Here is a 17,257-nt window from a genome sequence, read left to right as displayed (position 1 = left end):
CCCGAACCAAGCCGTGTGTCCAAACACCCCCAATTGCAGGGTCTCCTGAAGCCACACCTGCACCCAGAGTTGAATTTCACACATGGACTCTAACTTTACAGTGGCAGCCCCCCGACATGTCCCCTCCTAGATCCAGCCCCTTTTGCCCTACAGACTTTGAGTCACTCCAGCTGTGCTCTTCGGTCCTTCTCATGCCTGGCTTTTCTCTCCTTTGTTTGCAGGAATATATGAGCAGCCTCCAGGTGAAATACCAGAAGCTACTGGTAAGAACCTCCCTCAGCCCTGAGGAGACCGGATGTTGGTGGCTAAGCACCAGAGAGCTGGGGCGAGGGTGTGTGCACATGTGAAGGACGTGTAGGAGGGAGACGCGTTGCCCAGAGATGCTCATTGCTGGTGGGGGGGGGGTGCAGAGCCCTCACAACCACCCCCCCAAGAGGAAAGTTCTGAGTAGGCGGCCTCCTTAGGCTGCTCTTCCAACTCCACGACTGGGTGGTGAGCTCTGACCCTCTGTAATCCTCTCCTTTGACAGTCAGGGTCCCAGCAGCGGCAGCAGGATTTGAACTCCCTGCAGGATTACATGCAGCGCTGCACAAACAAGCTCTACTGGCTGGATCAGCAGGCCAAGGACAGAATGCATTACGATTGGAGCGACCGCAACCTGGACTACCCCAGCCGGCGCCGCCAGTACGAGGTATGTGTATACCCTCCCCGGCACACAAAACCTGCCTATCTCCCCCGCTGTCTCCTACTGGCCAGGTGTATTACACCACTAGGCAGAGGCAGTGTTGCCAAAGGGAGAGAACACTGCACTGGGACTCAGGAGACCTGGGTTCTAGTACTAGCTTTGTCACTGGCCAGCTGGGTGACTTCACAGCCCAGCTCTGTGCCTCAGTTTCCCCATCTGTAAAATGGGGACAACGATACTGACCTCCTTTTTAAAGTACTTTGTGGTCTACTGATGCAAAGGGCTGGGTAAGAGCTAGGGCTTGATGTTATTACATATGCAAACAGACCAGGCCCTAAAGCAAAAAAGAATGAAAATATCTGTCTTGACATGGGGCCTGAGTCTCCTCTTGCTCATTCTGGATTTACCTTGGTGGAAGCAAGGAGAGAATCCAGCTCAGAGACTTTACAAGCAGCTATAAGGAAAGGAGGAGGCCAAGATGCAGCAGAGCAGGGCTGGGGCTTCCTGGCCTTGAGGGAGTCTCTGTTTTGAGTGCCCTGAGGAGTCAGATCCCTTCATTTTAAGGTAGGTAAAATCTGGGGTGTAAGCAAGGGGTCCCTTCCCCCTGCTGTTGCCTGGGTTCCTGTGTTCTGGTGTGTTAGCAATAGGTCCCCTCCACGCATTCCCTTCTGAGCCTGACACCTTCACTACCTCTGTTTAGAACTTCATCAATCGCAATCTAGAAGAGAGAGAGGAGGCTGTCAACAAACTACATGCGGAGGGAGACCACCTACTAGCCCAAAACCATCCTGGGAAGAACCCCATTGAGGTGAGTATCCCAGAGAATGCTAATGGGTATGTCTTTTCCCTGAATACCCTGGAGAGAACACCATCTCATCCAGGAAATGCCTACTTGACCCTGACCCAGCACCCTGAGGTGACACTCCATGGAGAAAACTCCCGTGCCCTTTGTCCTGTATTGGCACTCACCCTGCAATGGCTCCTCAGCTTTGCACAGCTTCCTGAGCTGCCAAAGCCAACCAAAAGGCTCCCCTCTATTGCAAGTGTATAAATCGGGTACAGTGGGAAAACAGAGATCCAACTACCCACCTCCGCCAGGCCTGTTATCTTGTTCCTCCCATGACAAGCAGAGCTGGTTAAAAAAGAAATAATAATAATTTGTTGTAAAACATGACATTTTTTCACATTTGTACCCCAAAATGTGTCCCATGTTCTGGCTCGCTCTCCCGAGCAGCTCTGCTCAGACAAGAATTTCTGGCTCTGGCCTTAGGCTGCCCACAAGGATTTGTTCAGTGGAGATGGAAGGTGGCACTTTCCCCTGGGTAACAAGCATGTTGAGTTAGGTTCACTCCTGGAGGAACTCCATTGACTCCAGTGGCATTACACCAAGAGAGAATTTAGCTCCCAGAGGAAAACTGGCTAATATGCTGCTCCTGCTATGCATTGCTACTATTCTTGGTCTCAAACCTCATTCATGATTGTGTCACTGAGTAAATGCCTCCCTGGGATTCTTCTCCAGAGCCGATATTAACCACTGAGGCAGGTGACAAGCCTCTGTAACATGCCCACTGCTCCCGTTGTGTCATAGGCTCACATGGAGGCTGTCCATGCTGACTGGAAGGAATATCTCAACTTGCTGATCTGTGAGGAGAGCCATCTGAAATTCATGGAGGACTATCACCAGGTACCAGACCCCATAGGCTAGGAAGGCTCCTACTTTTCAGTGGGCCCTGGGAGAGCAGATGCTGTGTTCTGAGGGAATCTGCGAATGCAGGGAACAAGCACCATGTGCTCTAGTGTCTATCTGCCAATGCTAAAAGCCAGGATACTAGACTCAGAGTTTCATGGACTTCAGGGCCCAAAGGGATCACTGTGATCATGCAAGCTGACTGTGTAACACAGGCCAGAGTTACCCTGTACTGAGTATAGTAACCTGTGTTTGACTAGAGCACATCAGCCAGAGAGGCCCCAGCCTCACTCTGAATCTATCAAGAGATGGAGAAGCCACTCGCGAGGAGAAGGTTGGTTCTGTGGTTGGGCACAGGCAAGCTGGGTTTAATTCCTGCCTGCCACAGGCTTCCTCTGTGACCTTGGGCAAGTCACACAGGCCCAGATCCTCAAAGGTATTTAGACTCTTGTCTCTGAAACAAACAGAGCCTTTGAGGCTCTGGGCCTGAGTTTCTCTGTGCCTCATCCCCCACCTGTGCCAAGGGACAATTCTTCCCAACCTCCAAAGGGCATTGTGAGGATAAATGCATTGGTGAACATGAGGCTCAGACACTCTAGATAACCCCAGAATAAGACTCCCAGAGAGCAGAGCTTCTGCTGTGAAATCCTCAAGCATGAACCCCGCAACCCCTTTCTCATTTACTGCCTTCCGTTGTCTGAATTCCCTTTTCCACCCCATGGAGCAGTTCAGTCCCCGGAGCCCCCCACGCCCTCATGCCCAGGAGCTCTGGGCTTGACTGGGAACAGGGAAGAACACATTCCAGAGGGTGCTGAGACCAGAAGCAGCTGAGGGAGGGAGGGGACAGAGCAAGAGCAGATGGGAAATGAGGAGGTGGTATCAGTTCCTGAGGGTGTGTCTCAGACAGGCACGTGGCACCTCCCCAGGGTAATCACTGCCATGCAGGTTTGGGGCTGGCCCCTGACAGTGCATGGTGAGGGGAGCAAGTGCCAGGCTGTCCTGCCTCTCAACAATCAAAGCACTCCCCACATCCCTAGGGTGGGGCAGGGCAGTGCTGGAGGAATCCCAGTGTGATATTTCCACATTGGCTGGAGGCAGGGGCTGAACAAGGCCCTCATTGCTTCCCTGCCGGTGGCATCGGGCACTGCATGGAGCCCCGCAGACGCTCCGAGCAGGGAGACAGGCAGAGCAAGAGCAGGGGCCTAGGTCTGGTAACACCCGGAGGAATGATCCACGCTAGGATGTTTAAACAGACAAGAGGGACACTCAGGTGTCTACCCCTTGCGGGCGGTGGGGATTACTGAGAAAAAGCAGCTCAGCACCTGCAAGGCACTTCAGACTCTTTCTGCAAGACTCCTCCAGCCTAGTACCAAAGAGGATCAGCCCAACGCTGGGGAGACATGAAAAGACGGCAAGATTCTCAACCATCCCCAACGAGCATTGAGCAGAGGAATTGCTGGGTGGGGCTGCAAAGGAACCACCTCACCCCCACACACCCTGTTGCCCTGGGGCTCACTCGGCCCTAGTCCAGGCCTGCAGGCCGCCCCCCTGCTGCTCAGAGGGGACACAGCACTCACCTGTGATGGGCCCATGCAGGGGTCTGATCTCTCTGCCAGCTGGGGGCTCTCTTTTAAACAAGAGTCTTGCTTGGCCTTCCGGCAGTTCCAGAAGAATGCTACGGATGCCCAGGAGCTGTTGAAGAAGGTGGACACAGACCTGGACCAGAAATACAACCCTGACTTCAAGGACAGATACCAGCTAGAGTCGCTTCTCAGGGAGCTGGATGTGAGTAGCAGCACAGTAACAGACGAGCACAACACCGACCTTGGTGATGGGAAAAACCTTTGTGGCATCAGAGCAGGTGCTGCCTAGAAGGGTGCAGGCAGGCCGGTGGGCTGCCTAGTCTCTGCCCATGGCAGGTGCTGGGGCCTGTCCCTCTGCATTCACCTATTTATTGTTCTGTGCTGGCCACACCCTCTTCGCCTTTGGCCTGCTATTACACCTTTCATGACGAGACGAGGGAGCGTGGGGCTGAACTGTTTCTGAACTGGTTCTCCCATCACACTCGTACTTGCCCAGGTTGGGAGCATCATTAGATTATCACGGGACTTGGCAGAACCACCCCTGAGGGAAACGTTAGTCCACAGAGCCACCTACCCAGGGAAAAGCCAGGCAGAGCAGCTGGGCTGCTCCCAGGCTGGAGCGCTGCACAGCCAACACAAGCAGTAAGGGACATGCCGCCACCCTAGTGCAGGCAGCCACCCTCCTCCTTCCCCATGCCCCCAAACCAGACAACCCTCCCAGATCCCTCTCCAGCCTCTGGTTCAGCGCTGGTCCCACCAGCTGGGGCTGAGGGTAAGCATGATCCTGGGCGGGGAAGGTGCTGGGACCCTGCGAACAAACTTACTTTCTGATAATTGGTCACAGACGTCCTTAGAGAAGTTTACTGGTTGGGGCCGCATTTGTACTGGTCCCACCCTACTATTTCCCTAGGTGGCACAGGGCCCCTGGCTGTCACACCTCACTCATTACACATTCCCTCAATGTGTGTGTTCCTGGTGAATGCTGAACAACAAAGACAAGTTCATATTTGTCCCTCCTCTTGTTCCCTCTCCCCACTGACATCACAAGCCCTCCTCCCCCACTGACATCACAAGCATTTCCTTTGCACTTCGGTTGCTGCAATGGCGCAAAGCAGTTAAGGGGAGGAAAGAGCAGACAAGCGCATTTCCCCCTTCAGGTTGCTCACGTCCTCCGCTCAGTGTGCCTCTTGCCTATGGAAATAGGAAATGCCAGCAGGAGACTGAGTCTTGAACAGCACCTCAGCCTCTGTGGATGGAAGGAATCACTGTTGAGGAGAATGTATTCATATTTCTTGACATTTTGCCTTGTGAATATTCAACACCAAACAGCTCTTTTTAAAAAGGGTCAGAGTAGCTGAGATTATGCCCAAGCTTTACAAATCAGCTCTGTCAGCCAGGGCCCGAGGGAGCATTTCAGGCTGTCCCAGCAGCTGTCTCCATGGCCCATTCAGGTGCTAAAGGTCTCCTTTCCATAGCCAACATGCCACATGCCCAGCCCTCTAGTGGTCCACGGGTGGCAGTGGCACATTTTTAAACCTCCCACCTCATCACGGCTTTTCCTTTCCCCCTAGGACCAGGAGAAGGCCTTGGACAAGTATGAGGCAGTGGTGAAGTCCCTGCAGACTCACAGCCTGCAGGTGCTGCCTCTGAAGTACCGCCGGGAGAGCCCGCTCAAGCCCATACCTGTGGAGGCACTCTGTGACTATGAAGGCGAGGAGGTAAACCTTCCCTCTGACAACCGGATCCTGGGGCTCCGGGGGGCACGGCACTGCAGGGAAAATGGCTCACCCATTCCATGCCTCCCACTCAATGGAAACCTGGTTAGGAATGAGAGTTTTCCTTGTGCCTAGGTATTAAAATATACTTTATTCTGGCCAAGGCCTTGGCCCTGCCTGGAAAAGAGAGGAGATGTGGCGGGGGAGGATGGTGGCTTGTGACAGCAGCTAGACACAACTAGCCTTGAGGGTCATTTCTCCTACAGAGATTCTATGGGATTCAAGTAAGACACTACATTGTATAAGAAGCCTCCTGAAGTTAGAGCCTCCTTGACCTGTAGCCTGTGGAGCACTCCCAGGTTGGCTGTTCTGTCACATTCAGAAGCTGTGCAGCTTCCTGGTGGTTGTAGCCCAGTCCAGGATAACAACAGGGCGCAGGCACCTTTTCTGACTAATTAAACTCAACCCCCAAGCACCTCTCTGTCTCCCTTTGCCAGGCATTTTGCTAATATAAATTCCACCATGATCCTTTGCACATGCTGCTGGCTGAGTGCCATGTGACAGCAATGCTGGAGGAGCTAGTGCACAGGATGACAGAAGCCAAGCAGCCTGTCAGAGCAGGGGGAGAGAGATTACCCACGCCGGAGCCCCAAGCGTGCAATTCAGGAAAGGAAATGAACAGCACAGAAACAAAAGGCAGGGCTTTAAGGGCGTTTATTTACATTGTGCTGCCTCAACCCCATTCTCACATTGGCGTTTCCTCGGTGTAACCAGCCCTTGTAAAGTGATACAAGCAGGGGGAGGGAGCAGGACTGGGAGGATTAAAGGTGGTGGTATCCTGAAGGGGCTTATGTGGTCCACATGCAGGGTTTGAAGATAAGCACTCTGTATCTAACCCATCCCACATCCAGATGAGATTAGCAGCTAGACCCCAGGGCCGTTTCTCCTGCTAGCAAGCAGAGGAGGGACCAGGGAAAGGTAGGGGACCTGAGGCTCACTGTGGCCATTTAGAGTTTGTTGAAGGAAGCTCAACACACCCCTGGCTGCAGAGAGGTACTCTGAGGATTGCAGAGATGGCAGTAGTGTGTCTGCTCATAGGGGATGGTGCTAGCAGCTCATAACCTGCAAGCAGGCATGTCAGTCAAACCACCCCCAAAGGGGAACAACAGCTGTATTTTCTCTAAGAACCTCTACTACCCAACTGCTGGTGGGAACACATGCCTGCCTGTGAAAAGCCATAGGGCTGCGCGTTAGCCAGGATAGCCAGACAGGACCCCACCCTGGCCTGTGACCCTCCCAGGTCGGCATGCACTAGACCAGAGTGGTGGTCGTTATTAACTGACTGGCAGTTGTGACTGGTTTCTGCCCTAGGGCCAGGTTACCCGTGGAGCCCGCTACACCCTGACTAAGAACAACGGTGACGTCTGGGATGTAACAGACAACTCAGGAAACAAGATCCACGTCCCAGGGGTCTGCTTCATGATTCCTCCCACAGACCCCGAAGCGCTAGCTCTCACTGACAAGTACGTGCGGTCAGGCCCTTTTCAGTGTAGCCTGAGCTAGGGTGTAACTGGACCTTCTCCTTCCTGCTGAGCTTAGGACACACGTGGGTAGCACTTTGCTCTTTCTGAACCAAAACAACATGGAAGTATGGAAATGAATGCACAGGGGTGGAAAGTGCTTCACTGGGCCAGGCTCTGGGGTTAAGGCCTGACCAAGGCAGTTTGTGCTCACAGCTCTTCTGAAACCTAAACCCTTCCTGTCCCGAGAGATAAACGCAGCAAGAAGCTGTTAAATATACTTAGCTCCTCAGTAGTCAAGGCTGCTCTCTCTCTGTGGAAAATGGAAATAAGGACGCTGGCCTTCCTTGATAAAGCACTTTGTGAGCTGCAGCAGCTTCTTAGCGTATGCCCATCATGCATCAGGTGTCATGTGACCAGAATTCAGATATGCTCCATGACCATTCACACTTAGTGCTACAAATACAGACATCACCGGGCAGATTCAGGGGCTGTTTCGACTGTCCTAGATTTCCCTCACAGCCCTCCAAGTCTCCATCTTATGGCAACCCTGCTATTGCCAAGGGAGGAGGAAGTGGCTCTTTCCAGAACCCAACAGCCCTGCTCTGCCCATCCACCAGCACCAGAGCCAGGTTGCTAGAGAGCAATTCAAGGCAGCCCCTTTCTCCACTTCCTCTGCAGGGGGACTGGAAAGGACACCAGATTTGCCCACCCTTAGGGTGTGAGTGCAGCTGAATAGGGGTGGGTCATGCTACCACCATCCAGGGCTTTGTCCAGAGAGGGAGATGCACCCTTGTGACTAGGAGAAGTCCCTTGGTTATGGTGAAATGCTCTCCCCTATGGCAGGGGCAATAGGTTAGCTGGCACTTGGGTGACAGTCCTGATGTTTCTGGCCAACTGGATGCATATGGCACTTAAAGGGTGAAGGAACAAGCCCTAACCTCAATTCACACACTGTCTCATTGTGTAGCATTGCCAGTCAGTATCAGAGCGTGAAGCAGAAGACAGCCAGCAGCAAGAATGCACTACAGCAACGCTATGAAGGGCTGAAGGCTGACGGTATTGGAGGTGAGTCTTCACACCTGGATCCTTTTGACAAAGCCTTTGCAGAGTCCTAGGGTCAGAGCACCAAAGCATATTGGGAGCTCAGTTTGAACCGTTGGCAGTGGGCTCTGACATCCATTCTTGGGTCATGTGGGTCCTCTGTATGTTCTTGGCCAGGACCTTCAAGAGATTTCTCCTTCTCTTCATCCTGCTGGAAGATAGTTTGGTCTGTAGTCAGCTGCTTCCTTAGCTGAAGCTCTATGGACCTTAGCTAAGCTCCCAGCACTTCTGTTCACGTCAAATGTAAAATGGGATAAAGTAGCTGCCACAGCCACCGCTAGTGCCCAGCTTATTTTCTTCTCACAGGAATAATGGGATGGCGTTGCTGGAATAGGGAGTCAGGCAGGTCACTTAGTCTCTGTGCCTCAGCTGTATGGTGAACCCCAGCTGTGCATGGCGAAGTACCTCCTGCAATGGCTTGTTTTGTGCTGGCCGTGGAGCAGCATCAAGAAACGGACTGGAGCCATCAAGCTATGATGCAAATTTCTAATAGCCCCAAGGTCCGAGGGTTGGTGGCAGGATTGCGATAGTGGGAGCTGGGGTTTTGGTTTTCACCGAGGTCTCTCTCTCTCTCTGTCTGAGTCTAGCCCAGCCCCTACTTCCCATGGCCTCTAACCCGACATCCTCTGGTTATCTAGATGCTGCATCCATACAGGTGCGCCAGCTGCTAGCAGGATTAGACAAAGTCAACAGTGACCTAGACAAGCAGGAGAAGGCAATAACAGCAAACCTACGCCCCCCACTGGAGCACAACCGGGCAGTGCAGGACAGTGCTGAGCGCTCAAAGGACCTTAAGGTAACAGACATGGAGAAGAAGGTAGGGAAGGTCATTTGCCCACCTGATAGGCTAATCATTGTAGCAAGAGCCATGAAAGCAACCTCGGTACAGGAAACATGACAGCAGAAAAGCCAGTTAGGGAATCGCCCTAAGACTATTCAGGTAATTTGAATGTGTTTATTCAGCTACCAATCTCATGGCTGCCAATGCACAGCTGCAAGCTTAACTCCATAAAAAACCCTCTCCCTGTATTAGGAAAGAAAAGGAAAGGTACCAAAACATCACTATTCTTAGATGCAATTGCTCCTCATGCACCAACTCCCAAAAGCATCATTGCTTGCATGCAATTAGATGGCTTCTCCTTTTCCACTAACAGCCCTGGCATATTCCTTGAACATACAAAGCAAGCCAAGCTTCTTGCTCTAAGTGATGAGACCCCTGCCATTGTCTTGGCAGGAAATTCAGATCTCTCCTCCCACCGTGATGGGGTCAGAAAACAAACACCCAGTAAGATGAAATGGCCATAACAGCTAGGGGCTATTCTTTAAGGGCCTCACTGTATAGAAAGAATACTCGTGGGATAGAGGTATGGTGAATGGAGGGGACAGAGTCTTGAATGTTAAAATAGGGTGGATGAGGGAACATTGGATGTGTGGGTCCAAAACCCTTAACACAGTTTGCAGCTTCATCCCCGCATCACAATGGCATGATCCTACAAAGAAATGCCATCCTAGAGCAACATGCTGCTGTTTGACCCTAAATGCCCTCGAGAAACATCACCTCGTCTCTACAGGCTGAGACCCACCTGGCACAAAATCCTTCCCTCATATCTGGAACAGGGAGCCTGCCTCAGTGCAAGCCTCCCTGCTGGCCCAAGGCAGCCAGGAGCTGCTGCCTTATTTGTCATCCGGTCGCTAGAGCCCTGTTCAGTGGCTGTAAAGACTTTCTTCTCATTGCAGAACATCTCCAATGAGGTCCGCAGCATCGAGCCTGAAAAAGCAAAGAAGATCCAGGAGTGTGAGGTCTTTATTGACACAGTGCCCAACACTGGCAATGCTGCCTTGGTGAGGAACAAGGTAGAGGACACTAAGAAGAAGTACGACCAAGTGGTCCAGCTGCTCGGTGCTGCCCAGGAAAAGTATGTTATGGCTTCTGCCGGGCTTAATCCAGACTTTTCAGCGGTGGCGTGGGAATGCAGGAACATTCTTCTTGTATTTACAGGGTGGATGTGTCGAATCGCCTAGAGAAGAGCCTTCAGCAAGGCAGAGACCTGCTGTCTGCATATGAAAACAAATTGGTGATAGAGGATACTGTGCCAGAGGACTTGGGAGCCCTAGATCATAAGAAAGAGGAGCTCTTGGTAAGTGGTTTCTTCAGCCAGTTCTCTAACCTATCGACATGCTCAATAAACAGATATACACTAGAAAACCTGGCCCAGGTGTCTGCTCAAGGGACCAACCAAAACACCAATGGGTTAGCGGAGATGATCTTCAACAAAGGTGGAGAAGACTTGGATTCGTTCCATTTTCATCAATGTGTCTGCAGTCCTGAGATAGGGAGGTTGCTTGACAATGGGTGGTCTCTGTACAGACTTCATTGGAGCACAAGGGATTCTCAGCACAAGGTGCTCATGGCACAGGGATGGTCCCTGCCTCATTGCCACCAATGTGCATCCCTTAAATGAGCGCCCCTAACTCACCAAACCAAAATTCTAATGTCTGGCAGGCACTACTGACTTGACTATAGGGCTACCACTGAATTCAGATGACAGAATGGCTCAGGGACCACTTGGTTAAGTAGCGACCTCTAGGTCCTAGTCAATGGGTCACCTACCCCAATCTGCATCCTTGTGGGTAAGCTCAATGGAAAGGCCAAGAACTCAATGGGCTGGTGCCTGATAGCCTCTAGAGTCTGTCTCTCAGGAACAGAGTGCAGTGACAGGGACGAAGGACTTAAATCTTCAGCACTTTTCACAAACACTGTTACCTTAAAAATTAAGAAAAGGGGGAAGTCAGGACAAGAGAGAGGTGGTTTCCTCCCCAACAGATCTGCTGGATGGCTCCTAGCCTTTATCTAGAATCCCCAGGCCTGGGGCCTGAGTGTCACCCTTCCACAGCCAGGACACTGCAGCATTAGCACAAGCCTGGTCATCCTCCAACATCACCCGCATGCCGACACCGGATGCTGCTGGAACAGAAGGGCACTCTCGTGCAGAGCACTACACCCACTGCACTGGAAACAGGCCTAGTGCTCTTCCTTCTTGTGTTGCATCCATGGTCTTTGCAGGATTGGGAAGCAGTGCATCGCTTAGATCAAAAGAAGGATCCTGCATACTGGAGAAATCTTGCACGAAGCCAAACCTTTCCTAACTGGTTTAACAACATGAGCTGAAGTAATATTTGCCATTCCCCTCATCCTATGAGCCATGATCTGGGTGCAATTACATGGGGTAGCAAAGAATTCAGGGGGTGACAGGGTTAGAGGAGTAGGAATGCAAGGAACACTCATGAGTCACCAGCGAACTTCTTTCTTTAAAGCTAGAACTGCAGCTAAGCTATGTCAGAGAGATACTTGGTGAAAGCCTAGGATCTGTCTAACAACGCTATCGTTCTCCTGCTCCCATTCCAGGCCATGGGCATGGAACTGCAGTCCAAGAGGTCTCTGCTTAATGAGGCAGAGCAGAATTTGCAAAAAACGAAGACATGCTCCAGCACCCTTGCCAGCCGCTTTCAGGAGCACTGCCCCGACCTCGAACGTCAGGAAGCTGAGCTCCACAAACTCAACCAGCGCTTCAACAACCTCAGCAAGCAAATTGACCACAGGTGAGGCTCCAGGACAGGCTGTTGGCCGAGCACTGGAGATACAGGTTAGGAGAGGGAGTCCCTCATCTCCTAGCACATGGGTTTTTACAACAGAACACAACTGATAGGAATGGAATCAAGTCTGGAGGAATTGCAATATGGTCCCTAGGGATACAGGGATGGGTGAACAACATGGGTGCATCTAGAGCTGATGGGAGTTTGGCATTACAGGTCTAGGGAAGGAGGCATAGATGGTTCTTCAGCATGTGTAGGCTGAGCAGATCTGGGTGGCCTTTGGTGCTAAGTGCTCTCATAGCGGAGACTGGAGTTGTTACTAGGCTGGCCATTTTATCCACAAGGGCTGAAGAAAGGATGAATAAATTCCCCTCCAGCACAGCCTCTCCCTCCTGCCTCTGACTAGGTTTCCTCCCTTCACCGGTCTTCATTTCCCTTCCACATCAAGATCAAGCCCCTTCAGGGTTTTGCACGCACTTGTCCTTACCCACCTCCTACTTCCTTTATCTACACTCTACCCGCACTCCTTTCCTCTTTCACCCACTCTTCACTACCCATCCGCCTTCACGCTGTGCCAGATGCCTGACATAACTTCCCAGTACTTGCTTGCCACATACTCCACCGCCCAATCATCCCCTTAATACCCAACTAGGCAATGACACGGTCTGTGCTGGCCCCACCCCACTGCTTGCTTTAACTTAGTCAGGTCTGTGTTGTATTGCATGCACATCTTTGGATTCTAAGTTTCTCAGAACACAGACCCTTTTTGGACAGGCACGTTGTATGCCACCATGCCTATCGATAGTTATATTCCAATGTCACCGTGGATTCCACCACATCCTCAGAGCTAATCATAGTGTGGTTTGACAAACTGCTGGTGCTTGCAGTCCCTGATAGACTGGTGAGAGATGGGCACTGTATGGAGTGCTTTGTTATATACAGCACAGCTGAATTTCACAACCCTCCTCCCTGACTCAGATCTGCAAGTGGAGGAAGGAGTATAAAACCACAGCATGTTTTAACATGACCTGAAGAAAAGACCTCCTAGGAAGTACTACGTAGGATCCTGCAGAAGATGACTCCTCCTGGGGGAAAACTCAGGCCCCAAATTTGTGTCTAGGGGAGGGTGGGTCCAGAGATATTTGCAGAAACTGCACTATCTTGGGAAGTATTACATCTCATACCCCCCCTTCCAGATCTCAGACCCTGCAGAAAGCAAAATCATCCTATTCCACCTATCGCTCCGGCTACAATGAAGTCAACCAGTTTCTTTGTAACATTCCGAACTATGAGCCACAGGAGACGGACAACATCCAACAAGTGGAAACGAAGCTGAAGAACCAAATGGTAATTCCTTCTCTCTGAGCCATATGCTGCAGGGAGCCTCTCTACATCTTCTCCACACTTCACATTCAGTCACCAACACTGATCAGGACTGTTGCATGGGGAGAGGCCAGCAGCGGCTACAACAGAGGTTAAGGATACAGTGGGGGTAAATAAGTCCTTGTTCGTTTGATGAAGCGTTCCTGCTTAGCTAATGCAGAGGTAGGGCACTGGAAATGCACCTCAATCTGAAATCTAGTGCTGTCCTTAATACAAAATTACTCAGTGTTACTGCACTTTGCCCACGAGTACTACCCTGGGGGGCACATGTGGGGGAGAGAACCCTCCAATGAGCCAGAAAATAGGTGAGGGGCAGCTGCACCCATTCAAATCACGTTCAGAGAACTGAGGAAACAAAGGAAAGAATTCAGACCATCCCCTAGGTGTAGCTTTAACTGGAGCCCTCTAAAATGCCATACTGCTTGGTCCTTGCTTTTCCTGTGCCATTTGTCCATTTATAGACGCTGCTGGGTGATATTGCACGAAAGGAGCAGGAGGTACAGAAAGTCTCTGCTGATGCCCAGCAGTACCAGCAGGCAGTGAAGGTAAGAAGTGTGATTCTGTCACTAGAGGTGTTCTCAATAGACTCAGAGACTTGAAGGTCAGAAGGGACCATCATGATCATCTAGTCTGACCTCCTGCACATTGCAGGCCACAGAACCTCCCCTACCTACTCATGAAATAGACCCCTAACCTCTGGCTGAGTTACCGAAGTCCTCAACTCATGGTTTTAAGACTTCAATGTTACTGAGAATCCACCATTTACACTGGTTTAAACTTGCAAGTGAATCATGCCCCATGCAGAAGAGGAAGGTGAACCTCCCACCAGGGTCTCTGCCAGTCTGACCTGGGGGGAAATTCCTTTCCAAATAGGAGATAGGATAGCAATGGCTGCCAAAAGCAAAACACTGTGGCCCAGTGATGGAGCAAAAGGATGGGGAAGGTAAGGACAGCTTAGTTCCAATCCCTGCTTTCAGAGCAACTCCCTCTGCGGCCTTTGTCCCATCAGTTAACATGTCTGTCTCAGTTTCTCCATATGTAAAGGGGTCAATTCTTCCCTCTTGAAGACAAGTGGCTTTAAAGCACTTCATATGAAAGTCACTATACAACCCCGAAGGTGTATTAGCAGGATAGACACGACAGGCAATGCCTGAACTGGAACTCCCAATGAGATAGAAAGGTCTCACTGCTGTTGCTGTAGATCCCATCATTCTAAATTAGCTACTAACAGAAGACCAAGGGTTGGTGTAAGTTTGGGTCCATGCACAAGCGGAGGGGCGCATAGGTCAGGAGGCTTGCATCCTCACCTCTCTAACATCACCACTCTCTTGCAGGACTATGAACTGGAAGCAGAGAAGTTACGATCCATTCTTGACATGGAAAATGGACGGAATGGCTACATGAACAAGAGACCCAGACTCCAGTCTCCAGCTGCCAAAGTGAAAGAAGAGGTAAAGCTATGATGGGGTTGAGAAAGGCTAAGGCCAGGTTATGGCTTTGAGGAGCCATCAGTGATTGTACGCACAATGATTTTCTGTGACCTCAGCCTCATTCGGGGTTGGGAATTCTTCAGCACCATTAGTGGATCAATTATCTAGCATCCCAAAGGTTTTTGGGAAGGGTGAGAAAAAAGTACCTGAGCTTGCACTTTGTTCCAACGAAATCTCCCCCTAACAAGACTTTCAGCAGAAAGGACGGGTTTTAGGGGCTAAAATTCTGTGTGTAAGCTATAGATACTACACAAAGACCACGCAAGTTTTCAAGCTACTTTATACCTTTATAACCCACTGTTTGGCTATCTTAGCTCACCCTTCATCGTATATTGCACCATGCAGCTGAAGTTGTCCACATGAGTCCCCGGTTGTCCTACCTTTTGCACGCGTTTGGTAGAGTAGGTTGCAAGAAGGGAAACTATTGTTCTTTGAGTGATGGCCCCTCTTGGTACTCCATACGTGGGTTACGCAATGGCTGTCTGCTGGCCCGCATGGGTGCTGTAGCTCTCCTCATGCTCCCAAGGACATAAAGGGCGGTGCGGGCTGATTATGCCCAGGTCCTAGGGTTCAAAAACTGTTTCCTGCCCTCGTTCCTCTTCTGTGAGTGACAAACATCAACGCTGTCTCTACTGCCTGGCTGAGGCTCATATTTCTGACAAGTGCAGCATCTGCTTCTCTCTTCTCCCCAGAACTCATGAGGATCGGGAGCAGACTCAGAAAACACCTCCTGGAGAAGGCAATGAAGCCCCAAACAGATGAGGGCCAGAGACTCCCCTCCCTCACTCCCCTCAGCATGCTGTGCCTCTCTGAGCACAAGCTTGGTAACAGAGGTTAAGTCTGATAAGCCTAAAGAAAAGGCTTCACAGGAAAGTAAGGGGCACTCTCATAGATAGACATAGAGGACTTGTCCTTAATAAGCCAGTCCCAAAAAGAAGGGATCCCTCCCTGATGCCATCAGAGTCAAGAGAGCCAATGTGCACAGATACTAAGGTCTTAGGTCCAACTAAATCTTCCTGACAAGGAGGAGGAGGCGGCACGTAAGGATATGGATCCAGTGGTTCCAGCACTTGCTCCAGTGGTGAAGATGAGGTATAGATAGCTCCTGGTGCTTCCATCCACTTCAGGAACTCAGACAGTACTGATAGCAATCTGGCCCCAAAGGGAGCCAAAGGGTGACCAGAGAGGCTCCAGCCCTACCAGCTCCAGGAATGGACTCTCCTCATACTCCAGGATGGTTGGAGATGTCTTCCAGGGAGATGTACACCTTTGCTCTCCCCCATCCAAGTTCACTGCTCCTATTGGATCCATCTGTATTCCAGGACATTGTTTGCAGCCCTCAACATGAAAGATGCATATTTTCATAAAGCTATCCAGCCTTCAGGTGGAGGTTCTTCAGGCTCCTGTTCAACCAAGACCATTACTAATCCAGAGTCCTCCTCTTCAGTCTGGCCACAACACCCAGTATGTTTACAAAGGTTTTTCCACTTGCGGCTGCTGGAGAATTAGAATATCAGGGTTGGAAGAGACCTCAGGAGGTCATCTAGGCCAACCCCCTGCTCAAAGCAGGACCAATCCTCAACTATTTTTTTTTGCCCCAGATCCCTAAATGGCCCCCTCAAGGATTGAACTCACAACCCTGGGTTTAGCAGGCCAATGCTCAAACCACTGAGTTATTTCCCCGCTCCTCCAATCTTCTCTTGGATGAGAAGAGAAGGATTTACAGTCTTCCCATATCTTGATGACTGGCTTCTCAGAGGCAACTCTTAAAGGAGGCCCGCAGGGCAACCTGTGTTCTGCTCAGCCTTTTATCATCCCTAGATGTCTGTGGCAATCACAAAAAAAAAATTTCTACGTTGACCCCCACGAGGAGCATAGACATCATAGGGGCAACACATTACGCTCTTGCTGTAGTTGAGTCTATCTACCTCTCAAAAGATTTGAGCACTTTCATAACCAGATTGCTCTCAGACCCAGGATGTCACTCAGAACTTGCCTTTCCCTCATTTGCCACATGGCTTTCATGCACGTGATGCCATTCAACAAGATACATCTAGAATGCCTACAGCCTTGCTTCTCTCAGTGTACCCACCAGAGAACGACATCATAAATGACAAGGTCACAATTCTGCCGAAGAATTAGGGCTCTCTTGTCAGAAAAGGTTTAGGTAGGTACCCCTTTCCTCACATCAACATCTGAGGCAACCACCATTACCAATGCCTCCCTCTTGGGCTGGGGGGTGCAGATGGACCATCCCATGGCACAAGGCATCTGACCCCCAAGAGTCCAGAATGTACATAACTTACTAGAACTCTCAATGATTTGTTGGGACTGCAATGCCTTCCTCCCACTCACCCAATCCAAATGTCACAATAGGACAAGAATATTTTATATAAATGAGCAAGAGGGAACGAGATCTCTCTTTGTGCATAGAAGCAATCACCCTCAAGAATTAATGCATCAAACATCACATAACTCTATCAGCAGCTTCATCGT

The 17,257-nt window shown here is 50.7% G+C and overlaps 1 protein-coding gene and 1 long non-coding RNA gene across 3 annotated transcripts in view; one reads left to right on the top strand and one right to left on the bottom strand.

The window, feature by feature from the left end:
- The window catches only part of PPL (periplakin), a 53,210-nt gene that overhangs the window by 29,605 nt on the left and 6,348 nt on the right, over positions 1 to 17,257 (top strand). Inside the window, exons 6-20 of the mRNA XM_044979875.1 lie at positions 222 to 263; positions 530 to 691; positions 1,386 to 1,493; positions 2,274 to 2,369; positions 4,035 to 4,157; positions 5,527 to 5,673; positions 7,042 to 7,193; positions 8,161 to 8,258; positions 8,933 to 9,090; positions 10,032 to 10,210; positions 10,294 to 10,432; positions 11,701 to 11,894; positions 13,085 to 13,235; positions 13,733 to 13,816; positions 14,606 to 14,722. Coding sequence (XP_044835810.1) covers positions 222 to 263; positions 530 to 691; positions 1,386 to 1,493; positions 2,274 to 2,369; positions 4,035 to 4,157; positions 5,527 to 5,673; positions 7,042 to 7,193; positions 8,161 to 8,258; positions 8,933 to 9,090; positions 10,032 to 10,210; positions 10,294 to 10,432; positions 11,701 to 11,894; positions 13,085 to 13,235; positions 13,733 to 13,816; positions 14,606 to 14,722 — 1,950 coding nt within the window. The remainder of the gene's footprint in view (positions 1 to 221; positions 264 to 529; positions 692 to 1,385; positions 1,494 to 2,273; positions 2,370 to 4,034; positions 4,158 to 5,526; positions 5,674 to 7,041; positions 7,194 to 8,160; positions 8,259 to 8,932; positions 9,091 to 10,031; positions 10,211 to 10,293; positions 10,433 to 11,700; positions 11,895 to 13,084; positions 13,236 to 13,732; positions 13,817 to 14,605; positions 14,723 to 17,257) is intronic.
- LOC123344091 lies at positions 1,142 to 4,935 on the bottom strand. Of its 2 annotated transcripts, none has more exons than XR_006572455.1 (4): positions 4,780 to 4,935; positions 3,950 to 4,088; positions 1,775 to 1,817; positions 1,142 to 1,403 (listed from the first exon to the last, which is right to left on the bottom strand). It is a non-coding gene; the product is annotated as an uncharacterized LOC123344091 (long non-coding RNA). The 2 variants fall into 2 exon arrangements; XR_006572456.1 differs by having other exon boundaries at positions 3,950 to 4,064.

This window comes from Mauremys mutica, chromosome 11 (assembly GCF_020497125.1).
Source record: "Mauremys mutica isolate MM-2020 ecotype Southern chromosome 11, ASM2049712v1, whole genome shotgun sequence".
Lineage (NCBI taxonomy): Eukaryota > Metazoa > Chordata > Testudines > Geoemydidae > Mauremys > Mauremys mutica.
The sequence above is the reverse complement of the archived record's forward strand: the minus strand, read 5'-3'. Positions and strand labels throughout refer to the sequence as shown.